Raw genomic sequence first — 14,374 nt, 5'->3', positions numbered from 1 at the left:
CTGTCTTACATACTCCTCATTGCCTTGAAAAGGCTCCAGAATAATACACTTATGTAAAAAGAACTGAGTGGCCTATTATTCTCAAATGGAGTCAGATTCTAGGATATTATTAAAATATCTTTTTGGTGAATGAAATCTTAAAAGTTTATATCCCAGTGGACACCATAATGATTATGGATATTTTTATAATTTAAAAATTTGTTTTAGTTCATAAGATTTTCTCTTAAGAATTTATCCTAAGGATGTGGCCTAAAGATTAAGCTACAAATGATGCTCATTACAGAGCTGTGCATAATTAGAAGCAACCTGGCCAGGCATGGTGGCTTACACCTGTCATCCCAGCACTTTGGGAGGTCATGGTAGGGAGACTGCTTGAGCCCAGGAGTTGGAGACCAGCCTGGGCAACATGGCAAAATCCCAGCTCTACAAAAAATTAGTTGGGTGTGGCAGTAAGACTGAGATGGAAGGAGCACCGGAGGTCAGGGCTGCAGTGAGCCATGATTGTGCCACTGCATTCCTGCCTGGGTAACAGAGTAAGATCAAGAAAAGAAAAAATAAAAGAGAAAGGAGGGCAGGGGAGGGGGAAGAAGGGGGATGGGGATGGGAAGAAGAGAGGAAAGGAGAGGAGAGGAGAGGGGAGGGGAGGGGAGGGGAGAGGAGAGGGGAGGGGAGGGGCTGGGAGGGGAGGGGAGGGGAGGGGAGAGACGAGACAGGAAAAGGAGAAATGACCTAAATGTCTCACACTGTGGCATTAAAGAAATCACAGTACCTAGGCTTAGCACAGGGGCTCATGCCTGTAATCCTAGTACTTTGGGAGGCCAAGGTGGGCGGATCACTTGAGCTCACGATTTTGAGACCAGCCTGAGCAAACATGGCAAAATCCCGTCTCTACAAAAAATATAAAAATTAGCCAGAGTGATGGTGCATGCCTGCAGTTCCAGCTACTCGGGAGGCTGAGGTGGAAGGATTGCTTGAGCCTGGGAAGTCCATGTTGCAGTGAGTCATGATCATACCACCGCACTTCAGTGTAGGTGACAGAACAAAACCCTATCTCAAAAAAAAAAAAAAAATCATAGTATATACACATGTATATATTACATACACCTTAAATACATGGAAAGATGAGACAAGGGAAAGGAGGTAGGCAGAAGAGGTGTATGAATACTAACCATTTGATTTTCCTTTCTTTGAAAAAAAAGATTACTAGTGCCTGAAGTCTTAGCATGATGGTGGCAATAGGGTGCAGTCTTGCCTATGGTAGCAGAATTACCTATAAATAATACTTATATGAACAGGACATTTTCTTTTGTGTGTGTGTGTGTGTGACAGAGTCTCACTTTGCTGCCAGGCTGGAGTGCAGTGGCGTGATCTCAGCTCACTGCAACCTCCGCCTCCTGGGTTCAAGCGATTCTCCTGCCTCAGGCTCCTGAGTAGCTGGGACTACAGGCGCATACCACCACGCCTAGCTAATTTTTGTATTTTTTTTAAGTAGAGATGGGGTTTCACCATGTTGGCCAGGATGGCCTCGATCTCTTGACCTCGTGATCCACCCGCCTTGGCCTCCCAAAGTGCTGGAATTACAGGCGTGAGCCACCGTGCCCAGCCAGGACATTTTCTTAACAGACTCCTCAGGAAGAATACTGTCAGCTACCTTGTTTTCCCTGTCATTCAGATTTTAGAATTTTATTAAGTCTCTTTTACATGTTTCATTAACATGTATAAGTAGACTAGAAAACTTCTTCCAAAACACAATTAACAGGGGACAAATTAATGGTTTCAATAAACTATACCAGCACATTCTAATCTCAAACTTATTTGTTTTCAAAATGTGTGCATTGTCCACCTCACCTCCTTATGATTCACATTTCCATGTTTTCTGACACCCACCGTATTATGTACAGTGTGATCCAATGTGTTTTACACATAGTATGTTAAATTGGATAACTTACCACAATCTATCATTTCAAAGTCATCATTTATATTTTTATTATATGCCACAACTTCTCTTGGAATACTTTTCAGCAGAACACTTCTATATACCTACACGCCAGAGGGAAAAAAAGGACTGCTCAGTCACAGAGGTACAGGTTAAACAAAATCAAAGTGAGAAGAGCAAAATATCAAACCAATAAAAAACTATTTGTCTGTATAAGTGATACTCAAGGGTAAAATGTTATTAGCTCTAGTAAGTATAGATTATAACACATACCATAAAAGAGGGGATACTGGAGAAGAGCCTACCATCTAAGATGGGCTTAGTTTATAAAATATAAGAAATAGCAACTAAAGACTGATGATCAGGTTTTACTAAATAAAAGCAACTTTAAAGACCTGAATTTGGTCAGGTGCGGTAGCTCACACCTGTAATCCCAGCACTTTGGGAGGCTGAGGCGGGCGGATCTCTTGAGGCCAGGCGTTCAAGACCAGCCTGGCTAACATGGTGAAAGCCTGTCTCTACTAAAAATACAAAAATTATCTGGGTGTGGTAGCGCACACTTGTAATTCCAGCTACTAGGGAGGCTGAGGCAGGAGAACTGCTTGAACTCAGTGGGTGGAGGTTGCATTGAGCTGAGATCGCACCACTGCACTCCAGCCTGGACAACAGAGCAAGACTCTGTCTCCAATACAAAACAAAATAAAACAAACAAACAAAAAACAAAAGACCTGAATTAATTCCTCCTTCTTTTTAATTCCTTACACAACAATCAATTGGTCTTTTTTTTTCTTTTTAGAGACAGGGTCTCACTCCATGGCTCAGACTGGAGTGCAGTGGCACAATCATGGCTCACTGTAGCCTTGACCTCCTGGGCTCAGGCGATCTGCCTGCCTTGGCCTCCTTAACTGGTGGGATTACAGGTGTGAGCCACTGCGCCTGGACAAGAGTCGTTTGTTCTTAATGCAGCTTGTTTTTCTGCCCCCAGCCCATTCCCATCTCCTTTCAGATGGCCACATGAAAATCTTTTCCCTTCCCTGCCCCTAAACTATTTCTCACCTCTGAGATAGCTGGAAAGGCATGATCCATTCCCCCTTGTACTGTATTATAGGTTACTGGTATTAAGAGGATATTCAGGGAGCCATGGCTTGGCCCATTCTTGACTCACACTAATCTCACCTTAATGATCTTCAAGGACAATCTAGAGCTTTCTAGGCTCTGTTCCTGAGGGATTTTCCTGAAGAAGCCCAGAAACTCTTAGCTTATCACAGGATATAACAAATACCTGTACTTGGTTCTTCAAATGTCTCTATATTGCTTGCTATAATGTCTTTTAGGGCTTAAACGAAGCTCTCTTAGAAGGGGATATAACTACTAATACTAAGGCCACATCTCTATTTTGGTCTGCAGTCTAGGCCACTACGTCTCTCTTTTTGTCTACAGTTTCCAGGGCCAGAGAAGAGGCCACTATGCTTCCTAAGAGCAGAGCAACTAGGTTCTTGAATGATCAAACCCTTAAGGTAATTTACTTGTGTTCTTCAGTACAATAATAACAAAAATATGACATTAACATTCATTAAATGCTTATTGTGTGCCAGTCCACTCTGCTACCATGACTGAAAGGTTTCATGGAATTTTCACCACAGCCAGAACAATATAATCAAAAATGTTTAACATCTATTCAAAGATGCAAACATTAGGATGCTCAGCAGATGGCAAAAGAAGCTGTAGTTAGGTTAATGAATCCTCAAATTTCACTGGGTTTAAATATCATTAAAAAAATAAAGTCTCATATAATTAAAGAATATTATTATTATACATATCTTTTTTTTTTTTTTTTTTTTTTTTTTTGAGACAGAGTCTCACTCTGTCGGCCAGGCTGGAGTGCAGTGGAATGATCTTGGCTCACCGCAACCTCTCCCTCCTGGGCTCAAGCAATTCTCCTGCCTCAGCCTCCCGAGTAGCAGGGATTACAGGCGTGTGACACCACACCTGGCTAATTTTTGTATTTTTAGTAGAGACAGGGTTTTACCATGTTGGCCAGGCTGGTCTCGAACTCCTGACCTCAGATAATCCACCTGCCTCCACCTCCCAAAGTGCTGGGATTACAGGCGTGAGACATCGCACCCAGCCATTATACGTATCTTTCATTAAATGAATAAATGGAATGGCAGAACTTTTGAGAAGTATATGAAAGTATATGGATGAGTCAGAAACAGTCAGACTTCCTAGCTTCTACTGAAACTGTCCTTCAATGAAATTTTCTCTTGAGTTTAATGTTATCCATTAAAACAGAAAATCTGAAGTATATTAAAACTATAAAATAAGTTTACCTTTTATATAATTTGTCAGTGGAAAAGAGTAAATCTTTTTGGACAGTAGGAAAAATAATGTAACTCACGTGACTATTAGCTTGGGGCTGATTCCTATAACTTTTCATAATTTCTTGAAAAGTTCTTTCTTCTTTTGTTACCTAAGGAAAATAAAAACTGCATTTATCAACTGCTTTTTGAAAGAAAAATGGCTCTGAAGAAAACTTCAATTATAAGTTGGCACTGAGAGCAACCTTGCAGAAAACCATTAACCCCAGGCCAGTCCATGACTAAAAACCACTAACATTTATGATTTTTTCTACCTTTAAAGTTCAGGCATTGTGGCCTGTGGGGACTCACTTAATAGTTTCATTAATCAAAAAGCAGTGAAACTGCTATGGTGTGACTCTACTGAAAATCCATTTCTTTATATAAAAAAAGATATAAGAAAACTCAGATCTGTTTAATTCCCTGCAGTCTCCAGTTTTATTAATTTTTAAGTACTTACTTAAAAGTAAATTAACCACATATGAAGGATTAAAGGTATCTTACAGTGATGATTCTCTATCAAACTGAGTGGCTATTACAAGATTAGGTTTTAACATTTCAGGACAGACTGTAGGGTTTCTAATGCTTAGATGGAAGTCACAGTGGTGGCCAAAAGAAGAAAATGGATTAGTGATCCAAAAAGGAATTCCTTCTGAGATCTCTGTGATCATAAACTTCACTTAAGTCACTCTTTTCCCCTGCTTCACTGTCCATTAGTGCTAAACCTGTTCTCTATAATGAGCTAGAAATGGCAAAGCCTAAACTCTAACAGTCTTCTGGAAAACACACGATTAGTTAGTAACATTTATCTTTTAATTTTTTAATTCTTTTTTTTTTTTTTTTTTGAGATGGAGTCTCGCTCTGTCATCCAGGCTGGAGTGCAGTGGCATGATCTTGGCTCACTGCAACCTCTGCCTCCCAGGTTCAAGTGATTCTCCTGCCTCAGCCGCCCGAGTAGCTAGGACTACAGGCGCGTGCCACCATGCCCAGCTAATTTTTGTATTTTTAGTAGAGACAGGGTTTCACTGTGTTAGCCAGGATGGTCTCGAGCTCCTGACCTCGTGATCTGCCTGCCTTGGCCTCCCAAAGTGCTGGGATTACAGGTGTGAGCCCGCGCCCGGCCCTTCAGGTTGAGTTTTCTAACTGCAACTTCATCATTCTGCAAATCAGCAAGATTCACTTCAAACACATGACACTTGAGGCTATCAGATGCAATTTGGTTCCTTGAGTCCTGGTAACTAGTGTCTTTCCAGTATTTCTTGTATTGAACATAGTCGGTGCTTTTTTACATCAAACCAATCTTTCTTAAAAAATGAATCAACCATTTTCTTCTTGGCTCCCTTTTTGTTGCCTTTTGTATGGTGCATGTTCTCGTCAACCGCCATAGTGCTACAGTAACAATTATTAAGACTTATTTTTTACAGAGATTTCAAAGAGGCATTGTGGGAGGAGGGGTCACAAAGGAGTTTAAAAACATGCTCTGTCTCAAAACGCTGAAAAATCAAGTCTTAACTGTACACATCTTCTAGGACTGCCAGTGTGGCCAGTTCGGTCAAGACAAATGAGTTGTATCAGATATATGAGAATTTTAAAAAACAAGCAAGATATGTTATTCTGTGACTTAAAACACGTTGTAGCAACTAGAAAGTAAAATGCTCTTCTGAGGCAGCACAATAAATCATGAGAAAGCAATACGCAATATGGTACAGAAACTTTTATTTTTCTTGAGACAGGGTCTTGCTCTATTGCTCAGGCTGAGGTGCAGTGTCATGATCTCGGCTCACTGCAGCCTTGGCCTCCTGGGCTCAAGAGATCCTCCCACCTCAGTCTCCCAAGTAGCTGGGCCTATAGGTGCAAGCCACAATGCCCAGCTAATTTCCTTATGTTTTATAGAGATGAGGTTTCACCATGTTGCCCAAGCTGGTCTCGAAATCCTGGGCTCAAGCGATCTGCTCACCTTGACCTCCCAAAGTGCTAGGATTATACGTGTGGGCCACCATGCCCAGCCTCTTCTCCCAATTTATACATTACCTTTGCCATGATATAAAAGGCACAAAGGAGAAGCTGATCCAAATGCCTGTCTTTCATTAGATCAGGGCAGTGAACTAAAGTGAATTCAAAACACGTCCATATCTTCCTTCGTAACTCATTTGAAACATCCAGTTTTAGACATAGATCACGTAAGCGTACACTTGCCAAATGATAGACCTAAAATAGAAGGTAACACATTGATGCAAAACACCAAGTAAATCATTTCTCAAATTTTTATGTCTTACCAAGACCAAGATTAAAAAACATAAGCTGTTGATATGCAAAATTAAATAAAATTTCTGTTCTATCTATGGCAGGAGGATATAGATTAAAGCAAAACTACTTGAAAATTTTTTTAAAGATGTCATCTATTACTCTATGCTGCCAACTATGTAAAGTAAGAAAAACTGAAATATAGGATTTACCTGCATCATGACAATTATGAACACATAATTTTTCCTTTTTTTTTTTTCCTTAGGTGGATTCTCACTCTGTCACCCATGCTGGTGTGCAGTGGCACAATCTTGGCTCACTGCAACCTCTGCCTTCTGCATTCAAGCAATTCTCCTGCCTCAGCCTCCCGAGTAACTGGGCTTACAGGTGCACACCACCACGCCTAGCTAATTTTTGTATTTTTAGTAGAGACGGGGTTTCATCATGTTGGCCAGGCTGGTCTTTAATTCTTGACCTCAAGTAATCCATGCACTGCAGCCTCCCAAAGTACTGGGATTACAGGTGTGAGCCACTGTGCCCGGCCCGAATGCATAATTTTTCAAAGCTCAGAAGTCTCTGTCTATTCTCTTTGGGTTCAGGTAAAATTGCTAGGGGGCCTAACATGCCAAATAATAAATGTTTGACTCCAAAAATGAGTCAGAAAGCAAAACCATTTAAAAAATTGCTCCTATATTCTACACTTTTTATGAGCACAATGGGAACAAAGCAGGAATGTTAAAATAAATAAGATACAAAGTTGTTTTTTTTTTTTTTTAAAGCATGTGAAAATAAATTCAGTTCAATTCCCTGGCCCTAGATCCTGCAAGACTGTTTTTTTTTATTTTAAGACTTGATAACCCTGATGTGGTATTCCTAAACCAGACTATTCTATTCAAACTATTTTTTTTTTTTTTGAGACAGAGTCTCACTCTGTAGCCTAAGTTGGAGTGCAGTGGCACGATCTTGGCTCACTGCAACCTCCACCTCTGGGCTCAAGTGATTCTCATGTCTCAGCCTTCCAAATAGCTGGGACTACAGGCAAGCGCCACCACGCCTGGCTAATTTTTTTTTTTTGTATTTGAGTAGAGATGCGGTTTCACCATGTTGCCCAGGGTGTTATCGACCTCCTGAGCTCAGGTGATCTGCTGGCCTCGGCCTCCCAAAGTGCTGGGATTACAGGTGTCAGTCACCGCGCCCGGCCCAAACTATGTCTTTAAATTTCCAGATGGAAAAAAAAAGTAAGTTACCCCTTATAGAAAATTATCTTTGGCAGAAAAATACCTACAAACTGAGCTTAAAAACTAATTTAAGCTACTCAGTAATCTAATATAAAGAGAGACAAACAGTTGACTCCAAAGCCACCAGTGATTTATTTTACAGCAAACAAATTTTCTGCATCCTCTCCCCTTGTTTCTGGTCCAGCCATGCTGAGGAAACAGTAGGGTCAGAGCAGAGAGAAAGATGCTAGAACTTTATATTCATGAAAGGAGAAGATAAGAGATATAGTCCTAGCTAGAATAATTAAAAATAGTATGTAATTAAGTAATACTTGGTAAAGTATGTTTTACAGAGCTGATCCAATGCTTACAGGATACACATATGCTGGAAGGCTTTTAATTCTAACATTCACAGTAAATTCTATTTAGGCATAGAACACCAGGATCACACTGAGTTCAGCATAGATAATCGTTATAATTTACTCAACGAATGGTTATTTTGAATTTATTATAGATTCAGACATTTCAGTTCCTTTTACATTTTCTAGCTTCTAATCTATATTGAGTAGGTTATAATTAAATGAAAGGAAAAGGATGTTAGATTCTAAAACAACATTCAAAATAAAGAATTCACCAAAAAAAGTCTTATTTCTGTCAAACTTAGGTTAATTATCAGAGGCAATAATTTGCCATTTTGAAAATTAAAAATGGTAAGTAAATGGGGAAACTGCTATATTTTCAAGCTCTGTTGTTAAAACAGTCCTTAGGCATAGGAGGGGGTGAAGGGACAGAGGAGACAAGCCAGTAAAGGTGGTGAAAAGAGCAACACTCTCCCTCAACCATCCTAACTGACAACCAAAGCAGCCCTGCTTTCATATATTTTGTTTATACTTCTGGAGACTATTTCATTCAAAGAAGGGGTTTCCCTAAAAGATGAAATTCCTTGGAGAATCAGTTGCTCCAAAACCCACAATGTAATGAAAATAAATGAGCTATAATTGAAAGGAACAGAAGACAAAGAATGGTTGTAGAAGCTATAAATGAGTTGTTTTCCAGTGTCTGTCTCCTCTTCTGCAATAACAGAACCCTTAACATTTACACCCACCTTCCTGTAATAAAGACTATATTTGCCCCTTTGAAAATTCTGCCTGGGCACGGTGGCTCACATCTGTATTCCCAGAACATTGGGAGGGTGAGGTGGACGGACTGGTTGAGTCCAGGAGTTTGAAACCATCCTAAGCAACACAGCGAAACCTCTTCTCTACAAAAAATTAAAAAATAAGCTGGGTGTGGTAGCCTGTGCCTAGAGTCCCAGGTACTCAGGAGGCTAAGGTGAGAGGATCGCTTGAGCCTGGGAGGTTGAGGCTGCAGTGGGCCATGATCTTGCCACTGCACCCCAGCACGGGTGACTGAGCAAGACCTTGTCTCCAAAAAGAAAAAAAAAATTCTACAAGTGGCTACATGACTAAGTGGGAAATAAACAGCACTGGTGTTTGTAACTTCTAGGACAGGTTCTGAAGGTGAGGAGGCATGCTCTTTTTCTTCCTGCTGGCTAGAATGCAGATATGATATCTGGAAGGGAAGCAGTCATCATGGACTGAGTTAGAAACCTTGTGTTGAGAATGGCCAAAAAAACCTTGAAGGGACCTGGGTTTTTGTTTTTTTTTTTTTTTTTTGAGATGGAGTCTCGCCCTGTCACCCAGGCTGGAGTGCAGTGGCGTGATCTTGGCTCACTGCAACCTCCGCCTCCCAGGTTCACGCCATTCTCCTGCTTCAGCCTCCCGAGTAGCTGGGACTACAGGTGCCTGCTACCATGCCCGGATAATTTTTTTGTATTTTTAGTAGAGATGCGGTTTCACCATGTTAGCCAGGATGGTCTCGAACTCCTGACCTCATGATCCGCCTGTCTCGGCCTCCCAAAGTGCTAGGATTACAGGCGTGAGCCACCGACCTGGCCAGGACCTGGGTTCTTAATGGTCGTGGTAACCACAGCAGTCCCATACTACTTACACAGACTTTACGTGAAAGATAAATTCTCTTGTTTAAGCTACTATTATTTTCAAACAGCTAAACCAAAATCTAAGAAATAAATAGATAATCACTATGCCCGAGGTCAGAAAACACATTGGAAGTACTGAAAAGAAACAGGATTTGATATAAAAACGTAAAAAATAATCCTCATGTTTTATCTTAATATAAAACTATCTAATTCAGAGTGTGGGCTGAGACCTTCCATGACAGCAAGTGACAAAAGAATGGAGAAAAACATGATGAGGAAGAGTATAAATTAAGGAAGATTTATTTCACACAGAGAAAAAAGGACATATAAAAAATTATTGCTGGGCGCAGTGGCTCACGCCTGTAATCCCAGCACTTTGAGAGGCCGAGACGGGTGGATCACGAGGTCAGAAGTTCAAGATCAGCCTGGCCAAGATTCTGAAATCCTGTCTCTACTAAAGATACAAAAATTAGCCAGGTGTGGTGGCACACACATGTAATCCCAGCTACTCAGGAGGCTGAGGCAGGAGAATCGCTTGAACCCGGGCAGCAGAGGTTGCAGTAAGCCAAGATTGTGCCACTGCACTCCAGCCTGGCTGATAGAGCAAGACTCCGTCTCAAAAAAAAAAAAAAAAATTATTAGGCCGGGCGCAGTGGCTCACACCTGTAATACTAGTACTTTGGGAGGATGAGGCGGTGGATCACGAGGTCAGGAGATCAAGACCGTCCTGGCCAACGTGGTGAAACCCTGTCTCTACTAAAAATAAAAAAATTAGCTGGGCATGGTGGTGCGTCCTTGTAATCCCAGCTACTCGGGAGGCTGAGGCAGAGAATCGCTTGAACTAGGGAGTCGGAGGCTGCAGTGAGCTGAGATCGCACCACTGCACTCCAGCCTGGCAACAGAGCGAGACTCCATCTTAAAAAAAAAAAAAAAATTATTACAAGAACAGTTGGTTGGGCATGGTGGCTCACACCTGTTGTAATCCCAGCACTTTGGGAGGCTGAGGTGGGAGGATCGCTTGAGCCCAGGAGTTCGAGACGAGCCTGGGAAACACAGCGAGACTCCATTTCTACAAAAAAAAAAAATTTAGTTGGGTGGGGTGGTGCATGCCTGTGGTCCTACTATTCAGGAGGCAGGAGGATCTCTTGAGCCTGGGAGGTAGACTGCAGTGAGACATGATCGTGCCTCTGCACTCTAGTCTGGGCGACAGAGCAAGACCCTGTCTCAAAATAATAATAAAAAGAACGATTAGTAGAGAAATACACTTAAATTCGCCTGTAGACCCAGGTACTCGGAGGGTAATGAAGGAGGATGACTTAAGCCTAGGAGTTTGGGCTCTAGCATGCTATCACTGTGCTTGTGAATAGTCACTGTACTCCAACCTGGGCAATAGAATGGGCTAGCCAACCATCTAGTTGTGGGATGCACTGCAGTCATGTTTGGTTATAAATATCTGATTAACATGTCTATCTTATCAGAAGCTGATGATTCAAAACGTGCTTGTAAGAGATAGGACAAATTCAAGTTATGTCTAAGGTCAACTGTTTTTAGTGCTTTTCCATTAATATTAAAATAATTTAGGCATTATAATAAGAACTGGTTATATGCTGATTTAAAAGGTAACACACTAGATTTATTTATTTTTGAGTTTTGGAGATGGGGTCTTACTCTGTTGCTTGGGCTGGAGTGTAGTAGCACCTTCTTAGCTCACTGCAGCCTCGAAATCATGGGCTCATGTTATCCTCCCACTTCAGCCTCCTGAGTAGCTGTGACTACAGGCATGTGCCACTATGCCGGCTAATTTTTTAATTTTTTGGTAGAGACTGGGTCTCGCTATGTTGCCCAGGCTGGTCTTGAACTGCAAGCCTCCAGTAACCCTCCTGCCTCGGCCTCTGAAAATACTGAGATTACAGGCATGAGCCACCATGCCTGGCCTAGATTTATAATAAAAATTATGAGTAACAGCTGGGCATGGTGGCACATGCCTGTAATCCCAGCACTTTGGGAGGCTGTGGTGGGCAGATCACCTGAGGTCAGGAGTTTGAGACCAGGCTGGCCAATATGGTGAAACCCTGTCTCTACTAAAAATACAAAAATCAGCCAGGTGTGGTGGTAGACACCTGTAGTCCCAGCTACTTGGGAGGGTGAGGCAGGTGAATCGCTTGAACCTGGGAGACAGAAGCTATAGTGAGCCGAGATCACGCTACTGCATTCCAGCTTGGGAGACAGAGTAAGACTCTGTCTCAAAAATAAATAAATAATGGCTTGGGTGGTAACTCACACAGTAATCCCAATGCTTTGGGAGGTCAAAGAGGGAGGATCACTTGAGCCCAGGAGTTCAAGGCTACAGTGAGCCATGATCATGCCACTGCACTGTAGCTTGGGTAACAGAGCAAGACCTTGTCTCTAAAAAAAAAAAAATATAAATATATATACATATATATATATGTATATATATATATATCCATCTCACAGTATCCCATCAATATTTAGAATGATTCTTCACTAATTAAAATTCACCCATGAGATCCAACATGTATTTGTCCCACAGTGAACTCCATTCCACAGCAACATAACACAACGGAGTTTCAGTAAATTCCAGAGGCTGGCCAACTACTTACTCAAAGTTACAAAAGAATACAAGCTGGCAAAAAATGTAAGTTAGATCTGAAAACAGAATCAAACCCTGTGAGCCTGAGTCTAAACTTATAGCTCACCAGGATCATAATGTTCTCTTGAAAGGTCAAATGTATTTTTTAAGTGGCTAAAGGTACATTACTTGAAAGCAAAGCCAGACAAAGAAAGCATAAGAAAAAATACAGACCACTATCTCTTATGAATATTGGCGCAAAAATCCTCAACTAAATACTAGTAAAACAAATTCAACAGCATATGAAGAGGGTTATACACCATGACCAAGTAGAACTTATTCTTAGAAGGTAAGGATAATTTAAAATAAGGAAATCATTCTGTATAACACACCGTATTAAAAGGACAAAGGGAAAATGGCCACATAATCATTTCAAGTGATACAGGAAAGCATTTGACAAAATTTAACACCCTTTCATGATAAAAATACTCAAAAGCTAGGAAGAGAAGGAAACTACCTAAACATTATAAAGGACATACAGTAATCCCTTGGTATACACAGGAGATTTCTTCCAGGAGCCCCTGCATATACCTGAATCTATGCATACTCAAGTCCTGCATTTGGCCCTGTAGAATCCCCATGTACAAAAAGATGGCCTTCTATATACACAGGTTTCACATCCCTCAAATACTGTATTTTCATTCTGTGTTGGCTGAGAAAAATCTGTATATAAGTGGACTTGTACAGTGCAAAAACATGTTGTTCAAGGGTCAACTGTATATAAAAAACCCACAGCTAACATACTCAAATTGAAAACCTGAAAGGTGTTCCTCTAATATCAGGAGTAAGACAAGGATGTTTGCTTTCACCACTTTTATTCAACATAGAACTGGAATTCCTAGCCAGAGCAATAAGGCAGGAAAAAGAAATCCAAATTGCAAAGAAAGAAGTAAAATTACCTTTGTTTACAGATGACATAATCTTATGTATGGAAAACTCAAAAAACCTAAAGAATCCATAAAAACTGATAGAATTAATAAATAAATCAGCAAAGCTGCAAGAAAATCAATACAACATCTCTCGTGCTCCTTTACATTAATGAACAATCTAAACAATGAAATTAAGACAACAATTCCACTTACTTATTACTTACAATAGCATCAAAAAGAATACAATACTTAGGAATAATCTTAAGCAAGGACTTGTCTTGCAAAAGACATACACAGAAAACTACAAAATGTTGCTGAAATAAATTAAAGAAGACGCAAATGAAAAGACATCCTATGATCATGGACTGGAAGACTTGATATTCTTAAGATGTCAACACTAGCCAATGCGATCTCCATGTTCAACGCAATCTGTCAAAATTCCAACAATGTTTTTGCAGAAAGAGAAAAATCCATCCTAAAACTTATACAGACTCTCAAGAAATCTTAAATAGCCAAAACAATCTTAAGAAAGACAAAGTTGGAGGTCTCACACCTCCTGATTTTAAAACTTATGACACAAAGCTATGGTTATCAAAACAGTGTGGTACTGAAAACAGATAGACATATAGTCCAATGAATAGAATAGAGCGCCCAGAATTAAACCCCCATATCTATGCTCAAGTGACTTTTCAACAAGGATTCTAAGCTCATTCAATGGAAAAGGAAAGTCTTTCAACAAATCGTGCTGGGAAAAATGGATATCCATGTGCAAAAGAATGACTTTAGACCCTTATCTAACACCATATACAAAAATTAAAATGGGCTGGGCATGGTGGCTCACGGCTGTAATCCCAGCACTTTGGGAGGCTGAGGCGGGCAGATCACTTAAGCTCACAAGTTCGAGACCAGCCTGGGCAACATGGTGACACCCTGTCTCTACAAAAAAATTCAAAAACAGGCCCGGCGTGGTGGCTCATGCCTATAATCCCAGCACCTTGGGAGGCCAAGGCGGGTGGATCACCTGAGGTCAGTAGTTTGAAACCAGCCTAATCAGTATGGTGAAACCCCGTCTCTACTAAAAATACAAAAATTAGCCAGGCAT

At 40.8% G+C, this 14,374-nt stretch overlaps 1 protein-coding gene across 2 annotated transcripts in view; it reads right to left on the bottom strand.

Annotated features, from left to right (window-relative positions):
* The window catches only part of RBL1 (RB transcriptional corepressor like 1), a 93,377-nt gene that overhangs the window by 16,228 nt on the left and 62,775 nt on the right, over nt 1–14,374 (bottom strand). For both annotated transcript variants that reach the window (XM_030826408.1, XM_003253543.4), the window contains exons 17-19: nt 6,325–6,501; nt 4,335–4,406; nt 1,950–2,040 (exon numbers count right to left, since the gene is read on the bottom strand). In XM_030826408.1, coding sequence (XP_030682268.1) covers nt 1,950–2,040; nt 4,335–4,406; nt 6,325–6,501 — 340 coding nt within the window. The remainder of the gene's footprint in view (nt 1–1,949; nt 2,041–4,334; nt 4,407–6,324; nt 6,502–14,374) is intronic.

This window comes from Nomascus leucogenys, chromosome 13 (genome assembly GCF_006542625.1).
Source record: "Nomascus leucogenys isolate Asia chromosome 13, Asia_NLE_v1, whole genome shotgun sequence".
Taxonomy (NCBI): Eukaryota; Metazoa; Chordata; class Mammalia; order Primates; family Hylobatidae; genus Nomascus; species Nomascus leucogenys.
This window is presented reverse-complemented; position numbering and strand designations above follow the sequence as displayed.